The following is a 23,901-nucleotide window of genomic DNA, read 5'->3' as shown; positions in this document are numbered from 1 at the left end:
TACCTGACCTCCATCTGCCCTCTACCTGACCTCCATCTGACCTCTACCTGACCTCCATCTGACCTCTACCTGACCTCCATCTGACCTCTACCTGACCTCATCTGCCCTCTACCTGACCTCCATCTGACCTCTACCTGACCTCCATCTGACCTCTACCTGACCTCCATCTGCCCTCTACCTGACCTCCATCTGACCTCTACCTGACCTCCATCTGACCTCTACCTGACCTCCATCTGCCCTCTACCTGACCTCCATCTGACCTCTACCTGACCTCCATCTGACCTCTACCTGACCTCCATCTGCCCTCTACCTGACCTCCATCTGCCCTCTACCTGACCTCCATCTGCCCTCTACCTGACCTCCATCTGACCTCTACCTGACCTCCATCTGCCCTCTACCTGACCTCCATCTGACCTCTACCTGACCTCCATCTGCCCTCTACCTGACCTCCATCTGCCCTCTACCTGACCTCCATCTGACCTCTACCTGACCTCCATCTGACCTCTACCTGACCTCCATCTGACCTCTACCTGACCTCCATCTGACCTCTACCTGACCTCCATCTGCCCTCTACCTGACCTCCATCTGACCTCTACCTGACCTCCATCTGCCCTCTACCTGACCTCCATCTGACCTCTACCTGACCTCCATCTGCCCTCTACCTGACCTCCATCTGACCTCTACCTGACCTCCATCTGACCTCTACCTGACCTCCATCTGCCCTCTACCTGACCTCCATCTGACCTCTACCTGACCTCCATCTGCCCTCTACCTGACCTCCATCTGACCTCCACAGTAGTCAGGTAGCCCGTGTTGGTTCGGCCATGTTGGTGGTGGTAATAAGTAATGATTTCCTCTGATGAGGCTCCTTTTATCTGATTGACTGTAGTGGAACAAAACCACGTAGGGCTGATCGTTGGACACCGTGGAGGAACGACATCCAGTCCATCTCCCAGCCTGATGGATCTCATCCCATATCTGAGATACTTCCAGACCCGAACACGTTCTGGTTTGTGGAAACTCCTCAGATCTGAATCCAAGTGCTGATGTCTCTCTCTCTGTGTTTGTGAGTTCAGGTCAGCAAGTTCTGGGTCTGGTGGAGAACCAGAGCGACTGGTACCTGGGGAACCTGTGGAAGAACCACCGACCCTGGCCAGCTCTAGGCCGCGGTTTCAACACAGGTGAGCCTCTGAGCAGTTAGCATGTTAGCATGTGTTTCCAGCTGGCGCCGTCCCCGCAGCGCAGACCCCGCAGCGCCGTCCCCGCATCGCCGTCCCCGCAGTTTGCAGGGCAACTTTAACATCTTGAGTTCCCGAGCCTGCGGACGGGATTTCATCATCTTCACCAGGCGGACAGACGGTTCCCTCTGCTACTAAATCACTGCCGCTGTCTTTCCAGGAGTCATTCTGCTTCTCCTGGATCGGCTCCGGAAGCTCAGATGGGAGCAAATGTGGAGGCTGACTGCAGAGAGGGAACTAATGGGCATGCTGTCCACCTCCCTGGCCGACCAGGTAACACACACACACACACACACTCACACACACACACACACACACACACCCACACACACATTGACAAGCGTTTGTAAAGTGGGCGGAGCTCCTGTAGGGCGAGGAGGTCCAGGTGGTTCTCTAAGTAACGACAGGAGAGACATAAAAGCCATAAATCTGGAAATTAAAGCTAGAAAATACATTTAAAAAAATAAGTAAATAAAAATGTAAATAAATGTAAAATTTATTGAAAAATAAAAGATAAATATTGAATTAGCCCTAATTATAAGGTTATAAATGAATGTTCATATATACAATAAATAAAAGTGGAAATATACAAATAATACAAAAAAATTAATAAAGTAAAAATATTAAGAAAATAATAATGAAACATAAATTAAGTCTGATAAAAGCAAACTGAAGCTGGCAGATCTGCAGGTTCTGGAAGAGTCCACGTCACTTTCTGCTCGACTTAGATGGTGAAAGGAGCGCTGGCGTTCCGACGTTCCGGCGTTCCCTTTAGATTAATGAGGTTTAGCTCGCCAGCATGGCATACACCATCTACACGTGCTGTAATCCCTTTGGCTCGGACCAGCTGGGAATGATGGAAAAGGAAAGAGGAAAAGAACAAAACCGAGCGGGAATGTGGAAATAAAACAAAGAACAGAGAAAAATAGATGAATAAAAATAAAGTGAAAATAAAAAATCACATTTAGAAAAACATGAAGAGTTCAAATATAAAAAGAAAATAAATATATTTATGACTGAAAAATACATAAATGATGAAAAAATGTTTTATTTAGTTTGATTTTATCTCTATTTTTATTTATTTGTCTACATATTTTCTGCTTTAATGTCCAGACCGCTCGCCGTGTCGCTGCGGTCTGAGCGGCGGCGTGTTGTTGAGGCAGGCTGACACCTCGCCGTGTCGCTGCGGTCTGAGCGGCGGCGTGTTGTTGAGGCAGGCTGACACCTCGCCGTGTCGCTGCGGTCTGAGCGGCGGCGTGTTGTTGAGGCAGGCTGACACCTCGCCGTGTCGCTGCGGTCTGAGCGGCGGCGTGTTGTTGAGGCAGGCTGACACCTCGCCGTGTCGCTGCGGTCTGAGCGGCGGCGTGTTGTTGAGGCAGGCTGACACCTCGCAGTGGAAGCGATCCTGACTCTCTGACCCGTTTAGAGCTCATCTGGACCAGCGGCGCTTTTATGAGCCTTTAATTAAAACCTGATGACGTAAAGTCCCGTAAGGAGTGCAGTTTGGAAGACGAAGTGATTCTTCCCGTCTGCAGACCTCGTCAGCAGGACGGAGAGGTTTTATGGAGGCCGGAGGGTTCCACTGACACATCGGAGGGAAGAAAAGGATGATCTGACCCAGCCTGGTTGGCGCGGAACCTTTTAATCTCAGTCACCATGGAAACATCGTGTTTCCTGGTGGTGATGCTGGTCAGGAGTGTCCAAAGCTGGTCCCCGAGACCCGCTGTCCTGCAGATTTAGGATGTTTCCTGCTGCAGCACCTGAATCCGGCTCATGGGCAACGTGCACAGGTGTCTGGCGGTGCTGGAGATCTGGTGGAGCTTTAAGGGTTAAAAGCTCCTGGGTTAAGATCCGGATGCAGAGATCATCGCTCACAGCAGAGGATTCAGTTAAAACCCGTCTGTTGCTAGGCGACCTCGCCATGAAGCCGGCTTCTGTCGTCTGGACCAGGTCAGAGGTCACCGCTGGTTCGGAGTCAGACCTGCATGTGTGTGTTGTGTCTCCAGGACATCTTCAACGCTGTGATCAAGCAGAACCCGTTCCTGGTTCACCAGCTGCCCTGCTTCTGGAACGTCCAGCTGTCAGACCACACCCGCTCCGAGAAGTGCTACAAGGACGTGTCGGACCTGAAGGTGAGACCCTGCAGAGACACGGCCGAGCCGTAGACCCAGCCCCTGACCCGGTCCTGACCCGGTCCTGACCCGGTGCTGACCCGGTGCTGACCCAGGTCCTGACCCAGGTCCTGACCTGGTCCTGACCCGGTCCTGACCCGGTCCTGACCCGGTGCTGACCCAGGTCCTGACCCAGGTCCTGACCTGGTCCTGACCCGGTCCTGACCCGGTCCTGACCCGGTGCTGACCCAGGTCCTGACCCAGGTCCTGACCTGGTCCTGACCCGGTCCTGACCCGGCTCCTGACCCGGTCCTGACCCAGCTCCTGACCCGGTCCTGACCCGGTGCTGACCCAGCTCCTGACCCAGCTCCTGACCCAGCTCCTGACCCGGCTCCTGACCCAGGTCCTGACCCGGCTCCTGACCCAGGTCCTGACCCGGTGCTGACCCAGCTCCTGACCCGGTCCTGACCCGGTCCTGACCCGGTCCTGACCCAGCTCCTGACCCAGGTCCTGACCAGGTCCTGACCCGGCTCCTGACCCGGTCCTGACCCGGCTCCTGACCCGGTCCTGACCCAGCTCCTGACCCGGTGCTGACCCGGCTCCTGACCCAGGTCCTGACCCAGCTCCTGACCCGGTCCTGACCCGGTGCTGACCCAGCTCCTGACCCAGGTCCTGACCCGGTCCTGACCCGGTCCTGACCCGGGTCCTGACCCAGGTCCTGACCCAGGTCCTGACCCAGCTCCTGACCCAGGTCCTGACCCGGTCCTGACCCAGCTCCTGACCCAGGTCCTGACCCAGGTCCTGACCCAGCTCCTGACTCGCTCCTGACCCGGTGCTGACCCGGTCCTGACCCAGGTCCTGACCCGGTCCTGACCCGGTCCTGACCCGGTCCTGACCCAGGTCCTGACCCAGGTCCTGACCCAGCCCCTGACCCGGTCCTGACCCGGTGCTGACCCGGTCCTGACCCAGGTCCTGACCCGGTCCTGACCCGGTGCTGACCCGGTCCTGACCCAGGTCCTGACCCGGTCCTGACCCAGGTCCTGACCCGGTGCTGACCCAGGTCCTGACCCAGTCCTGACCCGGTCCTGACCCGGTGCTGACCCAGCTCCTGACCCAGGTCCTGACCCGGTCCTGACCCGGTCCTGACCCAGGTCCTGACCCAGGTCCTGACCCAGGTCCTGACCCGGTGCTGACCCAGGTCCTGACCCAGGTCCTGACCCTGGTCCTGACCCTGGTCCTGACCCGGTGCTGACCCAGCTCCTGACCCAGGTCCTGACCCTGGTCCTGACCCAGGTCCTGACCCAGGTCCTGACCCAGCTCCTGACCCAGGTCCTGACCCAGGTCCTGACCCAGCTCCTGACTCGCTCCTGACCCGGTGCTGACCCGGTCCTGACCCAGGTCCTGACCCGGTCCTGACCCGGTGCTGACCCAGGTCCTGACCCAGGTCCTGACCCAGCCCCTGACCCGGTCCTGACCCGGTGCTGACCCGGTCCTGACCTAGGTCCTGACCCGGTCCTGACCCGGTGCTGACCCGGTCCTGACCCAGGTCCTGACCCGGTCCTGACCCAGGTCCTGACCCGGTGCTGACCCAGGTCCTGACCCAGTCCTGACCCGGTCCTGACCCGGTGCTGACCCAGCTCCTGACCCAGGTCCTGACCCGGTCCTGACCCGGTCCTGACCCAGGTCCTGACCCAGGTCCTGACCCGGTCCTGACCCGGTGCTGACCCAGGTCCTGACCCAGGTCCTGACCCAGGTCCTGACCCTGGTCCTGACCCAGGTCCTGACCCAGGTCCTGACCCTGGTCCTGACCCAGGTCCTGACCCGGTGCTGACCCAGCTCCTGACCCAGGTCCTGACCCTGGTCCTGACCCGGTGCTGACCCAGCTCCTGACCCAGGTCCTGACCCTGGTCCTGACCAGGTCCTGACCCAGCTCCTGACCCGGTCCTGACCCGGTGCTGACCCGGCTCCTGACCCGGTCCTGACCCGGTGCTGACCCAGCTCCTGACCCGGTCCTGACCCGGTGCTGACCCAGCTCCTGACCCAGGTCCTGACCCGGTCCTGACCCAGGTCCTGACCCGGTCCTGACCCGGTCCTGACCCGGCTCCTGACCCGGTCCTGACCCAGCTCCTGACCCGGTCCTGACCCGGTCCTGACCCAGCTCCTGACCCAGGTCCTGACCAGGTCCTGACCCGGTCCTGACCCAGGTCCTGACCCGGTGCTGACCAGCTCCTGACCCAGCTCCTGACCCGGTCCTGACCCGGTCCTGACCCGGTCCTGACCCGGTGCTGACCCGGTCCTGACCCGGTGCTGACCCAGCTCCTGACCCGGTCCTGACCCGGTGCTGACCCAGCTCCTGACCCAGGTCCTGACCCGGTCCTGACCCGGTCCTGACCCGGCTCCTGACCCGGTCCTGACCCGGCTCCTGACCCGGTCCTGACCCGGCTCCTGACCCAGGTCCTGACCCGGCTCCTGACCCAGGTCCTGACCCAGCTCCTGACCCAGGTCCTGACCCGGTGCTGACCCAGCTCCTGACCCGGTCCTGACCCGGTGCTGACCCAGCTCCTGACCCAGGTCCTGACCAGGTCCTGACCCGGCTCCTGACCCGGTCCTGACCCGGCTCCTGACCCGGTCCTGACCCGGTCCTGACCCAGGTCCTGACCCGGCTCCTGACCCAGGTCCTGACCCAGCTCCTGACCCAGGTCCTGACCCGGTGCTGACCCAGCTCCTGACCCGGTCCTGACCCGGTGCTGACCCAGCTCCTGACCCAGGTCCTGACCAGGTCCTGACCCAGCTCCTGACCCGGTCCTGACCCGGCTCCTGACCCGGTCCTGACCCGGCTCCTGACCCGGTCCTGACCCGGTCCTGACCCAGCTCCTGACCCAGGTCCTGACCCAGCTCCTGACCCGGTCCTGACCCGGTCCTGACCCGGTGCTGACCCAGCTCCTGACCCAGGTCCTGACCCAGGTCCTGACCCGGTGCTGACCCAGCTCCTGACCCGGTCCTGACCCGGTCCTGACCCGGTCCTGACCCAGCTCCTGACCCAGGTCCTGACCCAGGTCCTGACCCAGCTCCTGACCTGGTCCTGACCCGGTCCTGACCCAGGTCCTGACCCAGCTCCTGACCCGGTCCTGACCCAGGTCCTGACCCAGGTCCTGACCCAGCCCCTGACCCGGTCCTGACCCGGTCCTGACCCGGTCCTGACCCAGGTCCTGACCCGGTGCTGACCCAGGTCCTGACCCAGGTCCTGACCCAGCTCCTGACCCAGCTCCTGACCCAGCTCCTGACCTGGTCCTGACCCGGTCCTGACCCGGTGCTGACCCAGCTCCTGACCCAGGTCCTGACCAGGTCCTGACCCAGCTCCTGACCCAGCTCCTGACCCGGTGCTGACCCGGCTCCTGACCCAGGTCCTGACCCGGCTCCTGACCCAGGTCCTGACCCGGTGCTGACCCGGTGCTGACCCAGCTCCTGACCCAGGTCCTGACCCGGTCCTGACCCGGGTCCTGACCCAGGTCCTGACCCAGCTCCTGACCCAGCTCCTGACCCAGGTCCTGACCAGGTCCTGACCCGGTCCTGACCCAGCTCCTGACCCAGGTCCTGACCCAGGTCCTGACCCAGCTCCTGACTCGCTCCTGACCCGGTGCTGACCCGGTCCTGACCCAGGTCCTGACCCGGTCCTGACCCTGTGCTGACCCAGGTCCTGACCCAGGTCCTGACCCAGCCCCTGACCCGGTCCTGACCCGGTGCTGACCCGGTCCTGACCCAGGTCCTGACCCGGTCCTGACCCAGGTCCTGACCCGGTGCTGACCCAGGTCCTGACCCAGTCCTGACCCGGTCCTGACCCGGTGCTGACCCAGCTCCTGACCCAGGTCCTGACCCGGTCCTGACCCGGTCCTGACCCAGGTCCTGACCCAGGTCCTGACCCAGGTCCTGACCCGGTCCTGACCCGGTGCTGACCCAGGTCCTGACCCAGGTCCTGACCCTGGTCCTGACCCAGGTCCTGACCCGGTCCTGACCCAGCTCCTGACCCAGGTCCTGACCTGGTCCTGACCCGGTCCTGACCCGGTCCTGACCCGGTGCTGACCCAGGTCCTGACCCAGGTCTTGACCCAGGTCCTGACCCAGCTCCTGACCCGGTCCTGACCCGGTCCTGACCCAGCTCCTGACCCAGGTCCTGACCCGGTCCTGACCCAGGTCCTGACCCGGTCCTGACCCGGGTCCTGACCCAGCTCCTGACCCAGCTCCTGACCCGGTCCTGACCCGGTCCTGACCCAGGTCCTGACCCAGGTCCTGACCCAGCTCCTGACCTGGTCCTGACCTGGTCCTGACCCGGTCCTGACCCGGTGCTGACCCAGGTCCTGACCCAGGTCCTGACCCGGTCCTGACCCGGTCCTGACCCAGCTCCTGACCCAGCTCCTGACCCGGTCCTGACCCGGTGCTGACCCAGGTCCTGACCAGGTCCTGACCCGCTCCTGACCCGGTCCTGACCCGGTGCTGACCCAGGTCCTGACCCAGGTCCTGACCCGGTCCTGACCCAGCTCCTGACCCAGCTCCTGACCCGGTGCTGACCCAGCTCCTGACCCAGCTCCTGACCCAGCTCCTGACCCGGTCCTGACCCGGCTCCTGACCCAGGTCCTGACCCAGCTCTGACCCAGCTCCTGACCCAGGTCCTGACCCGGCTCCTGACCCAGGTCCTGACCCAGCTCCTGACCCAGCTCCTCACCCAGGTCCTTACCCAGCTCCTGACCCAGCTCCTGACCCGGTCCAGACCCGGTCCTGACCCGGTGCTGACCCAGGTCCTGACCCAGGTCCTGACCCGGTCCTGACCCGGTCCTGACCCAGCTCCTGACCCAGCTCCTGACCCGGTCCTGACCCGGCTCCTGACCCAGGTCCTGACCCAGCTCCTGACCCGGTCCTGACCCGGCTCCTGACCCAGCTCCTGACCCAGCTCCTGACCCGGTCCTGACCCGGCTCCTGACCCAGGTCCTGACCCAGCTCCTGACCCAGCTCCTGACCCAGCTCCTGACCCGGTCCTGACCCGGTCCTGACCCAGGTCCTGACCCAGGTCCTGACCCAGGTTCTGACCCGCTCCTGACCTGGTCCTGACCCGGTCCTGACCCAGCTCCTGACCCGGTCCTGACCCAGCTCCTGACCCAGCTCCTGACCCGGTCCTGACCCGGTCCTGACCCGGTCCTGACCCAGGTGCTGACCCAGCTCCTGACCCGGTCCTGACCCAGGTCCTGACCCAGCTCCTGACCCAGCTCCTGACCCAGCTCCTGACCCGGTCCTGACCCAGGTCCTGACCCAGGTCCTGACCCGGTCCTGACCCAGGTCCTGACCCAGTCCTGACCCAGGTCCTGACCCAGGTCCTGACCCGGTCCTGACCCAGGTCCTGACCCAGGTTCTGACCCGCTCCTGACCTGGTCCTGACCCAGGTCCTGACCCAGGTCCTGACCCGGCTCCTGACCCGGTCCTGACCCAGGTCCTGACCCGGTCCTGACCCAGCTCCTGACCCAGGTCCTGACCCAGCTCCTGACCCAGCTCCTGACCCGCTCCTGACCCAGGTCCTGACCCGGCTCCTGACCCGGTCCTGACCCGGCTCCTGACCCGGTCCTGACCCAGCTCCTGACCCAGGTCCTGACCCGGTCCTGACCCGGTCCTGACCCGGTCCTGACCCAGGTCCTGACCCAGGTCCTGACCCAGCTCCTGACCAGGTCCTGACCCAGGTCTTGACCCAGCTCCTGACCCGGTCCTGACCCTGTCCTGACCCGGTCCTGACCCTGTCCTGACCCGGTCCTGACCCAGGTCCTGACCCGGTCCTGACCCGGTCCTGACCCGGTGCTGACCCAGGTCCTGACCCAGGTCCTGACCAGGTCCTGACCCAGCTCCTGACCCAGGTCCTGACCCAGGTCCTGACCCAGGTCCTGACCCAGGTCCTGACCCAGCTCCTGACCCAGGTCCTGACCCAGGTCCTGACCCAGCTCCTGACCCAGGTCCTGACCCAGCTCCTGACCCGGTCCTGACCCGGTGCTGACCCGGTCCTGACCCAGGTCCTGACCCGGTGCTGACCCAGCTCCTGACCCAGGTCCTGACCCAGCTCCTGACCCAGCTCCTGACCCAGCTCCTGACCCGGTCCTGACCCGGTCCTGACCCGGTGCTGACCCAGGTCCTGACCCAGGTCCTGACCCGGTCCTGACCCGGTCCTGACCCAGCTCCTGACCCAGCTCCTGACCCGGTCCTGACCCGGTGCTGACCCAGCTCCTGACCCAGGTCCTGACCCGGTGCTGACCCGGTCCTGACCCAGGTCCTGACCCAGGTCCTGACCCAGGTCCTGACCCGGTGCTGACCCAGGTCCTGACCCAGGTCCTGACCCAGCTCCTGACCCAGCTCCTGACCCGGTCCTGACCCGGTGCTGACCCAGCTCCTGACCCAGGTCCTGACCCGGTGCTGACCCAGCTCCTGACCCAGCTCCTGACCCGGTCCTGACCCGGCTCCTGACCCAGCTCCTGACCCGGCTCCTGACCCAGCTCCTGACCCAGCTCCTGACCCGGTCCTGACCCAGGTCCTGACCCAGGTCCTGACCCGGTCCTGACCCAGCTCCTCACCCAGGTCCTGACCCAGCTCCTGACCCAGGTCCTGACCCAGCTCCTGACCCAGCTCCTCACCCAGGTCCTGACCCGGCTCCTGACCCAGCTCCTGACCCGGTCCTGACCCGGCTCCTGACCCGGTCCTGACCCAGGTCCTGACCCAGGTCCTGACCCGGTCCTGACCCAGGTCCTGAGCCAGCTCCTGACCCAGCTCCTGACCCAGGTCCTGAGCCAGCTCCTGACCCAGGTCCTGACCCAGGTCCTGACCCAGGTCCTCACCCAGGTCCTGACCCAGGTCCTGACCCAGGTCCTGACCCAGCTCCTGACCCAGCTCCTGACCCAGCTCCTGACCCAGCTCCTGACCCAGGTCCTGACCCGGTGCTGACCCAGCTCCTGACCCAGCTCCTGACCCAGCTCCTTACCCGGTCCTGACCCGGCTCCTGACCCAGCTCCTGAGCCAGGTCCTGACCCAGGTCCTGACCTGGTCCTGACCCAGGTCCTGACCCAGGTCCTGACCCAGGTCCTGACCCGGTCCTGACCCGGTCCTGACCCAGCTCCTGACCCAGCTCCTGACCCAGCTCCTGACCCGGTGCTGACCCGGCTCCTGACCCAGGTCCTGACCCGGTTCTGACCCAGCTCCTGACCCAGGTCCTGACCCGGTGCTGACCCAGCTCCTGACCCAGGTCCTGACCCGGTGCTGACCCAGCTCCTGACCCAGGTCCTGACCCAGCTCCTGACCCGGTCCTGACCCGGTGCTGACCCGGTCCTGACCCAGGTCCTGACCCGGTGCTGACCCAGCTCCTGACCCAGGTCCTGACCCAGCTCCTGACCCAGCTCCTGACCCAGCTCCTGACCCGGTCCTGACCCGGTCCTGACCCGGTGCTGACCCAGGTCCTGACCCAGGTCCTGACCCGGTCCTGACCCGGTCCTGACCCAGCTCCTGACCCAGCTCCTGACCCGGTCCTGACCCGGTGCTGACCCAGCTCCTGACCCAGGTCCTGACCCGGTGCTGACCCAGCTCCTGACCCAGGTCCTGACCCAGGTCCTGACCCAGGTCCTGACCCGGTGCTGACCCAGGTCCTGACCCAGGTCCTGACCCAGCTCCTGACCCAGCTCCTGACCCGGTCCTGACCCGGTGCTGACCCAGCTCCTGACCCAGGTCCTGACCCGGTGCTGACCCAGCTCCTGACCCAGCTCCTGACCCGGTCCTGACCCGGCTCCTGACCCAGCTCCTGACCCGGCTCCTGACCCAGCTCCTGACCCAGCTCCTGACCCGGTCCTGACCCAGGTCCTGACCCAGGTCCTGACCCGGTCCTGACCCAGCTCCTCACCCAGGTCCTGACCCAGCTCCTGACCCAGGTCCTGACCCAGCTCCTGACCCAGCTCCTCACCCAGGTCCTGACCCGGCTCCTGACCCAGCTCCTGACCCGGTCCTGACCCGGCTCCTGACCCGGTCCTGACCCAGGTCCTGACCCAGGTCCTGACCCGGTCCTGACCCAGGTCCTGAGCCAGCTCCTGACCCAGCTCCTGACCCAGGTCCTGAGCCAGCTCCTGACCCAGGTCCTGACCCAGGTCCTGACCCAGGTCCTCACCCAGGTCCTGACCCAGCTCCTGACCCAGCTCCTGAGCCAGGTCCTGACCCAGGTCCTGACCCAGGTCCTGACCCAGCTCCTGACCCAGCTCCTGACCCAGCTCCTGACCCGGTGCTGACCCAGCTCCTGACCCAGGTCCTGACCCGGTGCTGACCCAGCTCCTGACCCAGCTCCTGACCCAGCTCCTTACCCGGTCCTGACCCGGCTCCTGACCCAGCTCCTGAGCCAGGTCCTGACCCAGGTCCTGACCTGGTCCTGACCCAGGTCCTGACCCAGGTCCTGACCCAGGTCCTGACCCGGTCCTGACCCGGTCCTGACCCAGCTCCTGACCCAGCTCCTGACCCAGCTCCTGACCCGGTGCTGACCCGGCTCCTGACCCAGGTCCTGACCCGGTTCTGACCCAGCTCCTGACCCAGGTCCTGACCCGGTGCTGACCCAGCTCCTGACCCAGGTCCTGACCCGGTGCTGACCCAGCTCCTGACCCAGGTCCTGACCCGGTGCTGACCCAGCTCCTGACCCAGCTCCTGACCCAGCTCCTGACCCAGCTCCTGACCCAGCTCCTGACCCGGTCCTGACCCAGCTCCTGACCCAGCTCCTGACCCGGTCCTGACCCGGCTCCTGACCCGGTCCTGACCCAGGTGCTGACCCAGCTCCTCACCCAGGTCCTGACCCAGCTCCTGACCCAGCTCCTGACCCAGGTCCTGACCCGGTCCTGACCCGGTCCTGACCCAGCTCCTCACCCAGGTCCTGACCCAGGTCCTCACCCAGGTCCTGACCCAGCTCCTGACCCGGTCCTGACCCAGGTCCTGACCCGGTCCTGACCCAGGTCCTGACCCAGCTCCTGACCCGGCTCCTGACCCAGCTCCTGACCCAGGTCCTGACCCAGCTCCTGACCCAGGTCCTGACCAGGTCCTGACCCAGCTCCTCACCCAGGTCCTGACCCGGCTCCTGACCCAGCTCCTCACCCAGGTCCTGACCCGGTCCTGACCCGGTCCTGACCCAGCTCCTGACCCGGCTCCTGACCCGGCTCCTGACCCGGTCCTGACCCAGCTCCTGACCCAGCTCCTGACCCAGGTCCTCACCCAGGTCCTGACCCAGGTCCTGACCCAGCTCCTGACCCAGCTCCTCACCCAGGTCCTGACCCGGTCCTGACCCGGTCCTGACCCAGCTCCTGACCCGGTCCTGACCCGGTCCTGACCCAGCTCCTGACCCGGTCCTGACCCGGTCCTGACCCGGCTCCTGACCCGGTCCTGACCCAGGTGCTGACCCAGCTCCTCACCCAGGTCCTGACCCGGTCCTGACCCGGTCCTGACCCAGCTCCTGACCCGGTCCTGACCCAGCTCCTGACCCAGCTCCTGACCCGGTCCTGACCCGGCTCCTGACCCGGTCCTGACCCAGGTGCTGACCCAGCTCCTCACCCAGGTCCTGACCCAGCTCCTGACCCAGCTCCTGACCCAGGTCCTGACCCAGGTCCTGACCTGGTCCTGACCCAGGTCCTGACCCAGCTCCTGACCCAGCTCCTGACCCGGTCCTGACCCGGTGCTGACCCGGTGCTGACCAGGTCCTGACCCAGCTCCTGACCCAGCTCCTGACCTGGTCCTGACCTGGTCCTGACCCGGTCCTGACCCGGTGCTGACCCGGTGCTGACCCAGGTCCTGACCCGGTCCTGACCCAGGTCCTGACCCGGTCCTGACCCAGGTCCTGACCCGGTGCTGACCCAGCTCCTGACCCAGCTCCTGACCCAGGTCCTGACCCGGTCCTGACCCAGCTCCTGACCCAGCTCCTGACCCAGCTCCTGACCCGGTGCTGACCCAGGTCCTGACCCAGGTCCTGACCCAGCTCCTGACCCAGCTCCTGACCCGGTCCTGACCCGGTGCTGACCCAGCTCCTGACCCAGGTCCTGACCCGGTGCTGACCCAGCTCCTGACCCAGGTCCTGACCCAGGTCCTGACCCGGTCCTGACCCGGTCCTGACCCGGTGCTGACCCAGGTCCTGACCCAGCTCCTGACCCAGCTCCTGACCCGGTCCTGACCCGGTGCTGACCCAGCTCCTGACCCAGGTCCTGACCCGGTGCTGACCCAGCTCCTGACCCAGCTCCTGACCCGGTCCTGACCCGGCTCCTGACCCAGCTCCTGACCCGGCTCCTGACCCAGCTCCTGACCCAGCTCCTGACCCGGTCCTGACCCAGGTCCTGACCCAGGTCCTGACCCGGTCCTGACCCAGCTCCTCACCCAGGTCCTGACCCAGCTCCTGACCCAGGTCCTGACCCGGCTCCTGACCCGGCTCCTGACCCAGCTCCTGACCCGGTCCTGACCCGGCTCCTGACCCGGTCCTGACCCAGGTCCTGACCCAGCTCCTCACCCAGGTCCTGACCCAGCTCCTGACCCAGCTCCTGACCCGGTCCTGACCCAGCTCCTCACCCAGGTCCTGACCCAGCTCCTGACCCGGTCCTGACCCGGTCCTGACCCGGCTCCTGACCCAGCTCCTGACCCGGTCCTGACCCGGCTCCTGACCCGGTCCTGACCCAGGTCCTGACCCAGGTCCTGACCCAGCTCCTGACCCAGCTCCTGACCCAGGTCCTGACCCAGGTCCTGACCCAGCTCCTGACCCAGGTCCTGACCCAGGTCCTCACCCAGGTCCTGACCCAGGTCCTGACCCAGCTCCTGACCCAGGTCCTGACCCAGGTCCTGACCCAGGTCCTGACCCAGGTCCTCACCCAGGTCCTGACCCAGCTCCTGACCCGGTGCTGACCCAGGTCCTGACCCGGTGCTGACCCAGCTCCTGACCCAGCTCCTGACCCAGCTCCTGAGCCAGGTCCTGACCCAGGTCCTGACCCAGGTCCTGACCCAGGTCCTGACCCGGTCCTGACCCAGCTCCTGACCCAGCTCCTGACCCGGTGCTGACCCAGCTCCTGACCCAGGTCCTGACCCGGTGCTGACCCAGCTCCTGACCCAGCTCCTGACCCGGTCCTGACCCGGTCCTGACCCGGCTCCTGACCCAGCTCCTGACCCGGTCCTGACCCAGGTGCTGACCCAGCTCCTCACCCAGGTCCTGACCCAGCTCCTGACCCAGCTCCTCACCAGGTCCTAACCCGGCTCCTGACCCAGCTCCTGACCCGGTCCTGACCCGGCTCCTGACCCGGTCCTGACCCAGGTGCTGACCCAGCTCCTCACCCAGGTCCTGACCCAGCTCCTGACCCAGCTCCTGACCCAGGTCCTGACCCGGTCCTGACCCGGTCCTGACCCAGCTCCTCACCCAGGTCCTGACCCAGGTCCTCACCCAGGTCCTGACCCAGCTCCTCACCCAGGTCCTGACCCAGGTCCTCACCCAGGTCCTGACCCAGCTCCTGACCCGGTCCTGACCCGGTCCTGACCCGGCTCCTGACCCAGCTCCTGACCCGGCTCCTGACCCGGTCCTGACCCAGGTCCTGACCCAGCTCCTGACCCAGCTCCTGACCCAGCTCCTCACCCAGGTCCTGACCCAGCTCCTGACCCAGCTCCTGACCCAGGTCCTCACCCAGCTCCTGACCCAGCTCCTGACCCAGGTCCTCACCCAGGTCCTGACCCGGTCCTGACCCAGCTCCTGACCTGGTCCTGACCTGGTCCTGACCCAGCTCCTGACCCAGGTCCTCACCCAGGTCCTGACCCAGCTCCTGACCCGGTCCTGACCCAGGTCCTGACCCAGGTCCTGACCTGGTCCTGACCCAGGTCCTGACCCAGCTCCTGACCCAGCTCCTGACCTGGTCCTGACCCAGGTCCTGATCCGGTCCTGACCCAGGTCCTGACCCAGGTCCTGACCTGGTCCTGACCCAGCTCCTGACCTGGTCCTGACCCAGGTCCTGACCCGGTCCTGACCCAGGTCCTGACCCGGTCCTAACCCAGCTCCTGACCTGGTCCTGACCCAGGTCCTGACCCAGCTCCTGACCCAGCTCCTGACCCAGCTCCTGACCCGGTCCTGACCCGGTCCTGACCCGGTCCTGACCCAGCTCCTGACCCAGCTCCTGACCCAGGTCCTGACCCAGGTCCTGACCCGGTCCTGACCCAGCTCCTGACCTGGTCCTGACCCAGCTCCTGACCCGGTCCTGACCCAGCTCCTGACCCAGCTCCTGACCCAGGTCCTGACCCAGCTCCTGACCCAGGTCCTGACCCAGGTCCTGACCTGGTCCTGACCTGGTCCTGACCCAGCTCCTGACCCAGCTCCTGACCCAGGTCCTGACCCAGCTCCTGACCCAGCTCCTGACCCAGCTCCTGACCTGGTCCTGACCTGGTCCTGACCAGGTCCTGACCCAGCTCCTGACCCGGTCCTGACCCGGTCCTGACCCAGCTCCTGACCCAGGTCCTGACCCAGCTCCTGACCCAGGTCCTGACCCAGGTCCTGACCCAGCTCCTGACCCGGTCCTGACCCAGGTCCTGACACAGCTCCTGACCTGGTCCTGACCCAGGTCCTGACCCAGGTCCTGACCCAGGTCCTGACCCAGCTCCTGACCCGGTCCTGACCCAGGTCCTGACCCGGTCCTCCTCTCTTTGCTTCTGCTGAACAGGTGATCCACTGGAACTCTCCCAAGAAGCTTCGGGTGAAGAACAAGCATGTGGAGTTTTTCCGGAATCTGTACCTGACCTTCCTGGAGTACGACGGGAACCTGCTGCGGCGGGAACTGTTCGGCTGTCCCAGCGAGGCCGACCACAACAGCGAGAACGTAGGTGGAGCCGACTGGTGGCGATGCTGGGCACCTTTCCTCCTGACTGGAGGAGTCGCACAGCCTGCAGAACACTCCGGAGGCTGCACGCATGGCCAACACCAGTTCAGTCTCCCGGCTGAACTGGTTCCAGTTGTTCCACCAGTTCAGTCTCCCGGCTGAACTGGTTCCAGTTGTTCCACCAGTTCAGTCTCCCGGCTGAACTGGTGGAACAACCGGAACAATACAGAACCGCCTCCTTTTCCTTCTTATCAGATAAACATCAAAAACGTCTCAGTTGTCGTATCCATGCCGACAGGCACATCGGGGCGGTGCAGGGTTCAGTGTCTTGACCAGGGACACCTTCTAAATTCCCTGTCCCAGTCTCTCTGTCCCAGTCTCTCTGTCTGTGTCCCAGTCTCTCTCTGTGTCCCAGTCTCTCTCTCTGTGTCCCAGTCTCTCTCTGTGTCCCAGTCTCTCTCTCTGTGTCCCAGTCTCTCTCTCTCTGTCCCAGTCTCTCTGTGTCCCAGTCTCCCTCTCTGTGTCCCAGTCTCTCTCTGTGTCCCAGTCTCTCTCTGTGTCCCAGTCTCTCTCTCTTTGTCCCAGTCTCTCTCTCTGTGTCCCAGTCTCTCTCTCTGTGTCCCAGTCTCTCTCTCTGTGTCCCAGTCTCTCTCTGTGTCCCAGTCTCTCTCTCTGTGTCCCAGTCTCTCTCTGTGTCCCAGTCTCTCTCTCTGTGTCCCAGTCTCTCTCTCTGTGTCCCAGTCTCTCTGTGTCCCAGTCTCTCTCTGTCCCAGTCCCTCTCTGTGTCCCAGTCTCTCTGTGTCCCAGTCTCTCTCTGTGTCCCAGTCTCTCTCTGTGTCCCAGTCTCTCTCTCTGTGTCCCAGTCTCTCTGTGTCCCAGTCTCTCTCTGTCCCAGTCCCTCTCTGTGTCCCAGTCTCTCTGTGTCCCAGTCCCTCTCTGTGTCCCAGTCTCTCTCTGTGTCCCAGTCTCTCTCTGTGTCCCAGTCTCTCTGTGTCCCAGTCTCTCTGTGTCCCAGTCTCTCTGTGTCCCAGTCCCTCTCTGTGTCCCAGTCTCTCTGTGTCCCAGTCTCTCTCTGTGTCCCAGTCTCTCTGTGTCCCAGTCTCTCTGTGTCCCAGTCTCTCTCTGTGTCCCAGTCCCTCTCTGTGTCCCAGTCTCTCTCTGTGTCCCAGTCTCTCTGTGTCCCAGTCTCTCTCTGTGTCCCAGTCTCTCTGTGTCCCATTCTCTCTCTGTGTCCCAGTCTCTCTGTGTCCCAGTCTCTCTGTGTCCCAGTCCCTCTCTGTGTCCCAGTCTCTCTGTGTCCCAGTCTCTCTGTGTCCCAGTCCCTCTCTGTGTCCCAGTCTCTCTCTGTGTCCCAGTCTCTCTCTGTGTCCCAGTCTCTCTGTGTCCCAGTCCCTCTCTGTGTCCCAGTCCCTCTCTGTGTCCCAGTCTCTCTGTGTCCCAGTCTCTCTGTGTCCCAGTCCCTCTCTGTGTCCCAGTCTCTCTCTGTGTCCCAGTCTCTCTGTGTCCCAGTCTCTCTGTGTCCCAGTCCCTCTCTGTGTCCCAGTCTCTCTGTGTCCCAGTCTCTCTGTGTCCCAGTCTCTCTCTCTGTGTCCCAGTCTCTCTGTGTCCCAGTCTCTCTTTCTCTGTCCCAGTCTCTCTGTGTCCCAGTCTCTCTCTCTCTGTCCCAGTCTCTCTCTCTCTGTCCCAGTCTCTCTCTCTGTGTCCCAGTCTCTCTCTGTGTCCCAGTCTCTCTGTGTCCCAGTCTCTCTGTGTCCCAGTCTCTCTCTCTGTGTCCCAGTCTCTCTCTCTGTGTCCCAGTCTCTCTCTCTGTGTCCCAGTCTCTCTCTCTGTGTCCCAGTCTCTCTCTCTCTGTCCCAGTCTCTCTCTCTGTGTCCCAGTCTCTCTCTCTGTGTCCCAGTCTCTCTCTCTCTGTCCCAGTCTCTCTCTCTCTGTCCCAGTCTCTCTCTCTGTGTCCCAGTCTCTCTCTCTGTGTCCCAGTCTCTCTCTCTGTGTCCCAGTCTCTCTGTGTCCCAGTCTCTCTGTGTCCCAGTCTCTCTCTCTGTGTCCCAGTCTCTCTGTGTCCCAGTCTCTCTCTCTGTGTCCCAGTCTTTCTCTCTGTGTCCCAGTCTCTCTTTGTGTCCCAGTCTCTCTCTCTGTGTCCCAGTCTCTTTCTCTCTGTCCCAGTCTCTCTCTCTCTGTCCCAGTCTCTCTCTTTGTGTCCCAGTCTCTCTCTCTCTGTCCCAGTCTCTCTCTCTCTCTGTCCCAGTCTCTCTCTCTGTGTCCCAGTCTCTCTCTCTGTGTCCCAGTCTCTCTGTGTCCCAGTCTCTCTCTCTGTGTCCCAGTCTCTCTCTCTGTGTCCCAGTCTCTCTCTCTGTGTCCCAGTCTCTCTCTCTGTGTCCCAGTCTCTCTCTCTGTGTCCCAGTCTCTCTGTGTCCCAGTCTCTCTCTGTGTCCCAGTCCCTCTCTGTGTCCCAGTCTCTCTCTGTGTCCCAGTCCCTCTCTGTGTCCCAGTCTCTCTCTGTGTCCCAGTCTCTCTCTCTCTGTCCCAGTCTCTCTCTGTGTCCCAGTCTCTCTGTGTCCCAGTCTCTCTCTCTGTGTCCCAGTCTCTCTCTGTGTCCCAGTCTCTCTCTCTCTGTGTCCCAGTCTCTCTCTCTGTGTCCCAGTCTCTCTCTGTGTCCCAGTCTCTCTGTGTCCCAGTCTCTCTCTCTGTGTCCCAGTCTCTCTCTCTCTGTCCCAGTCTCTCTGTGTCCCAGTCTCCCTCTCTGTGTCCCAGTCTCTCTCTGTGTCCCAGTCCCTCTCTGTGTCCCAGTCTCTCTCTCTGTGTCCCAGTCTCCCTCTCTGTGTCCCAGTCTCCCTCTCTGTGTCCCAGTCTCTCTCTCTGTGTCCCAGTCTCTCTCTGTGTCCCAGTCTCTCTCTCTGTGTCCCAGTCTCCCTCTCTGTGTCCCAGTCTCTCTCTCTGTGTCCCAGTCTCCCTCTCTGTGTCCCAGTCTCTCTGTGTCCCAGTCTCTCTGTGTCCCAGTCTCTCTGTGTCCCAGTCTCTCTCTCTGTGTCCCAGTCTCCCTCTCTGTGTCCCAGTCCCTCTCTGTGTCCCAGTCTCTCTCTCTGTGTCCCAGTCTCCCTCTCTGTGTCCCAGTCTCTCTCTCTGTGTCCCAGTCTCCCTCTCTGTGTCCCAGTCTCTCTGTGTCCCAGTCTCTCTGTGTCCCAGTCTCTCTGTGTCCCAGTCTCCCTCTCTGTGTCCCAGTCTCTCTCTCTGTGTCCCAGTCTCTCTCTCTGTGTCCCAGTCTCTCTCTCTGTGTCCCAGTCTCTCTGTGTCCCAGTCTCTCTCTGTGTCCCAGTCTCCCTCTCTGTGTCCCAGTCCCTCTCTGTGTCCCAGTCTCTCTCTCTGTGTCCCAGTCTCTCTCTGTGTCCCAGTCTCTCTGTGTCCCAGTCTCTCTCTGTGTCCCAGTCTATCTCTGTGTCCCAGTCCCTCTCTGTGTCCCAGTCTCTCTCTCTGTGTCCCAGTCTCTCTCTGTGTCCCAGTCTCTCTGTGTCCCAGTCTCTCTCTGTGTCCCAGTCCCTCTCTGTGTCCCAGTCTCTCTCTGTATCGTGTCCCCTCAGAGTGGGCTCCGACCGCAGGACATCGCCTCTCCCCAGCATTCCCAGCAAGTCATTAAGATATTAGCTGGAAAGTGCAGCGTTTCTCCGTTCTTGTAATAATATTCCTTTTTGGTTGTTTTTGGAACAGACCATGTCTGCTGATACGTTGCCTGTTAGTAGGTGTAAACTTGTTTACTTGTTCAGTGACGGATTTGCAACGATTCCCTGCTGAACTGCTGCTCTCCGCTGACGGCGGTCTGGCTTGTTCCGTCTCATCAGCGGTGTCTCGCTGTCCACGTTAACTTCCTGTTCCGTCTCATCAGCGGTGTCTCGCTGTCCACGTTAACTTCCTGTTCCGTCTCATCAGCGGTGTGTCGCTGTCCACGTTAACTTCCTGTTCCGTCTCATCAGCGGTGTCTCGCTGTCCACGTTAACTTCCTGTTCCGTCTCATCAGCGGTGTCTCGCTGTCCACGTTAACTTCCTGTTCCGTCTCATCAGCGGTGTCTCGCTGTCCACGTTAACTTCCTGTTCCGTCTCATCAGCGGTGTCTCGCTGTCCACGTTAACTTCCTGTTCCGTCTCATCAGCGGTGTCTCGCTGTCCACGTTAACTTCCTGTTCCGTCTCATCAGCAGTGTCTCGCTGTCCACGTTAACTTCCTGTTCCGTCTCATCAGCAGTGTCTCGCTGTCCACGTTAACTTCCTGTTCCGTCTCATCAGCGGTGTCTCGCTGTCCACGTTAACTTCCTGTTCCGTCTCATCAGCGGTGTCTCGCTGTCCACGTTAACTTCCTGTTCCGTCTCATCAGCGGTGTCTCGCTGTCCACGTTAACTTCCTGTTCCGTCTCATCAGCGGTGTGTCGCTGTCCACGTTAACTTCCTGTTCCGTCTCATCAGCGGTGTCTCGCTGTCCACGTTAACTTCCTGTTCCGTCTCATCAGCGGTGTCTCGCTGTCCACGTTAACTTCCTGTTCCGTCTCATCAGCGGTGTCTCGCTGTCCACGTTAACTTCCTGTTCCGTCTCATCAGCGGTGTCTCGCTGTCCACGTTAACTTCCTGTTCCGTCTCATCAGCGGTGTGTCGCTGTCCACGTTAACTTCCTGTTCCGTCTCATCAGCAGTGTCTCGCTGTCCACGTTAACTTCCTGTTCCGTCTCATCAGCGGTGTCTCGCTGTCCACGTTAACTTCCTGTTCCATCTCATCAGCGGTGTCTCGCTGTCCACGTTAACTTCCTGTTCCGTCTCATCAGCGGTGTCTCGCTGTCCACGTTAACTTCCTGTTCCACGTCCTCAGGAGTGTCAGGAGAGAACTTTTTCCCGGAACGTTTCCCTGCCCATCCACGTGCACACCCAGCCATGTGCACAGCCCTCACACGTGCACACCCTGCCCTGTCACATGCACACCGAGCCCTGCCACGTGCACACCCTGCCCTGGTATGGACGAAGGTTCGTTGCAGATGAAGCAGACGTGGCCGTCCGCAGTGATCCGGCTGCAGATGAAGCTTCTCATGGAGGATGGACTGACCAGAAGAAGAAGAATGTCTTGTTCTTGTGGCCTCCAGAGCTGGAACAGAGTTCTGGCTTCTGGTGGAGGACGGAACGAGCTAAAGATGGTTTCCTTTAACAAGAGCTTTTAGTTTTTATGAGGCTTTTTATAACAGAACAGCAGTAGTTCTACGCTGTTGCCTTCACTGTTTGCCACGCCAGAAGTCCCAGAAGGAGCTTTTATGAGCGATTCAACCATTTTCAGGTCAGCTGATCACATTTTAATTTTCCATCATCCCGTGCTGAGACATTGGTTCTTTACCTCAGGAAAAGCTTTGCTCAGTCAATTTTTCAGAGTTTGAGCGGTGATCTAACCTCATTAAAGTTGTAAAAGCAAAACCACTGAGGGCTGGAGGTCCTCTTCCTCCTCCACTGCGCTCTGATGGAGACCGTTCCTGGGACATCTCGTCAGAGCCGACGGGAGATCATCCGGCAGGATTAATGACCATCAGGAAGTATAGCTGCTCTCTGCTGGCTGGACCCACAAACCATTCGAGTTCAGGGTCAGAAACGGGTCAGAACCTCCAGCTGGAGAAGTCCTGCAGAGACTCAGACTGCAGAAGAACTCCTGGAACAGAAGCTGGAACCAGAACTGGATCAGAACTGACCGACACATAAGAAGAATGTGTAGTGGAATATGCCTCTACTAATTCTTAATTTATTAATTACCTCGGAGCAGCACTCATCACTTTTAATTAACTTAAGATTCAGGCGGATGAGACACCTGAAATAAACTCAATTCAATAAACAGTCTCAATTTAAAGGAGTAAATTCTAAGAACGAATGAACCAGAAATTGTGCATTCAGAAATTATGACAAGAACGGATGAATTGATTATACATATTTATTACAATGATGGTAAACATACAACAGTGAAAATGAGCAATGATGGAGAGGTTATTGGTGAGATGGTCTAATGAATTTGTCTGCATGGATTTTCATTTATGACATTAATAAGGAACGCTGAAATGAATTAAATGAGATGGAGCAGGAAGAAACTGGTTGGAATTAAGCAAATAAATCAGGATGATTATCTTACTTAAATCTTTGATAAGAACGTGTTTAATAATTCTAAATTTGGATAAGAATTCAAATTTTAATTATTTAGTTAAAATTCGATGTACTGGTTTGGGACATCACAAATGTCAGAGCGCTATCAGATCCTACTTGGACGCTGGATCTCCGGAGTTTGGGGTCGAATCGGGTGGTTGATTCCCTATTCGGCGCATTTCCAGGGGATGGTATCCCTGGAGCTTCAGACGGGTAGGTCTATGCAGCTATACTGGGCTTCTGGGTCCGTTCAGCAGAGTTCCAGAGCGGCGTGATGATGATCCAGATTGTCCCAAAAATAGATAGTTCCAGATTTTATGTGTAAAGACGCAGTGGAAAAAGTTGGAGCTACAGTTCTGGTTAATTACTGCTATCGGGAAAATGACTGGTTACAAATAAACACTTTTTGTACTTTCTCCCGTTCGGAAGAACGGAGAGGTAAAAGGCTTGTAATGAAATAAAACTAAGAAAGGAAGAACAAAAAAGGAGAAATTCAATCAAACAATAAACCAAAGTCATTTAAAGTTAAATCGGTTAGACAACTTGTAAAATAAGATCAATGAGGTTAAGCATCTAAAGTTTCCTTCAATTGGGGAAAGAAGTTTGAACTTCTTTCCAGTCTCCTTCTCAGTCAGGGGAGGGGTTGTTCTGGCGCCATGAAGTCTGGTACTTTGATGAAAGGTGTCATTTTTGACAAGAACCAGGTTTTGGTCAGATGCAACTCTCGGCACCCCCCCCCCGACCTGCAACTATAAATTGTTAGATGTTCCACTTAGAAAATCTCTTTGTTGATGCAGCTGCATTCTGTAAAGAGAAGGGAGAGTGTAAATCTCTGAGTGTTGTCCTCCTTTGGGTCAAATGGTCTTCTGTCCTGTGTGGACCAGTCTTACTGCAGAGAAAGAAATGACAACTATTGTTTAATCCAGTTCGAATGTCTTTTAATCCTGGAAGGCCAAGATCACTACGAATGAAAGATGATAAAAAGCAGAAAATGTTGAGATCATTTCACCATTTCACAGGTTGGACCATTAAAATATTAGCAAGAAAACCTAAATAAAGGTTCAACTCTTTTAGCCTCAGTTACAAATTAATAAACTTATTTTATTTATGTATCTATTTGTTTGATTTCTTTTTATTGATTTATGATGTGTATAGATTTTTATCATCTTTAATTATACACCGAACATCTAACTTGTATTTATAAAAACACAGATATGTAAATCTCTAAAGAAGTTGGATGGATATGTACATATATTTATCCATCCATCTTCTGCCGTTTATCCGGGGTCGGATAAGCTCATGACCATAGGTGAGGGTAGGAACGTAGATCGACTGGTAAATCGAGAGCTTCACCTTCTGGCTCCGCTCCTTCTTCACCACGACAGACCGGCGCAGAGTCTGCACTTAGAGACTAGTCTAGACTAGGTTAGAGACTGGTCTGTAGCTGGTTAGAGACTGGATTATAGCTGGTTAGAGACTGGTCTGTAGCTGGTTAGAGACTGGATTATAGCTGGTTAGAGACTGGTCTGTAGCTG

General features: G+C 60.2%; 1 protein-coding gene across 1 annotated transcript in view; it reads left to right on the top strand.

Moving 5' to 3' along the window:
* large1 (LARGE xylosyl- and glucuronyltransferase 1) overlaps nucleotides 1–23,901 on the top strand; it is a 75,343-nt gene that overhangs the window by 40,472 nt on the left and 10,970 nt on the right. Inside the window, exons 7-10 of the mRNA XM_079263509.1 lie at nucleotides 1,077–1,181; nucleotides 1,399–1,511; nucleotides 3,245–3,370; nucleotides 16,065–16,220. Of these exons, the coding sequence (XP_079119635.1) occupies nucleotides 1,077–1,181; nucleotides 1,399–1,511; nucleotides 3,245–3,370; nucleotides 16,065–16,220 (500 nt within the window). The remainder of the gene's footprint in view (nucleotides 1–1,076; nucleotides 1,182–1,398; nucleotides 1,512–3,244; nucleotides 3,371–16,064; nucleotides 16,221–23,901) is intronic.

Source organism: Telmatherina bonti, assembly GCF_933228915.1.
Source record: "Telmatherina bonti genome assembly, chromosome: 23".
Taxonomy (NCBI): domain Eukaryota; kingdom Metazoa; phylum Chordata; class Actinopteri; order Atheriniformes; family Telmatherinidae; genus Telmatherina; species Telmatherina bonti.
This window is presented reverse-complemented; position numbering and strand designations above follow the sequence as displayed.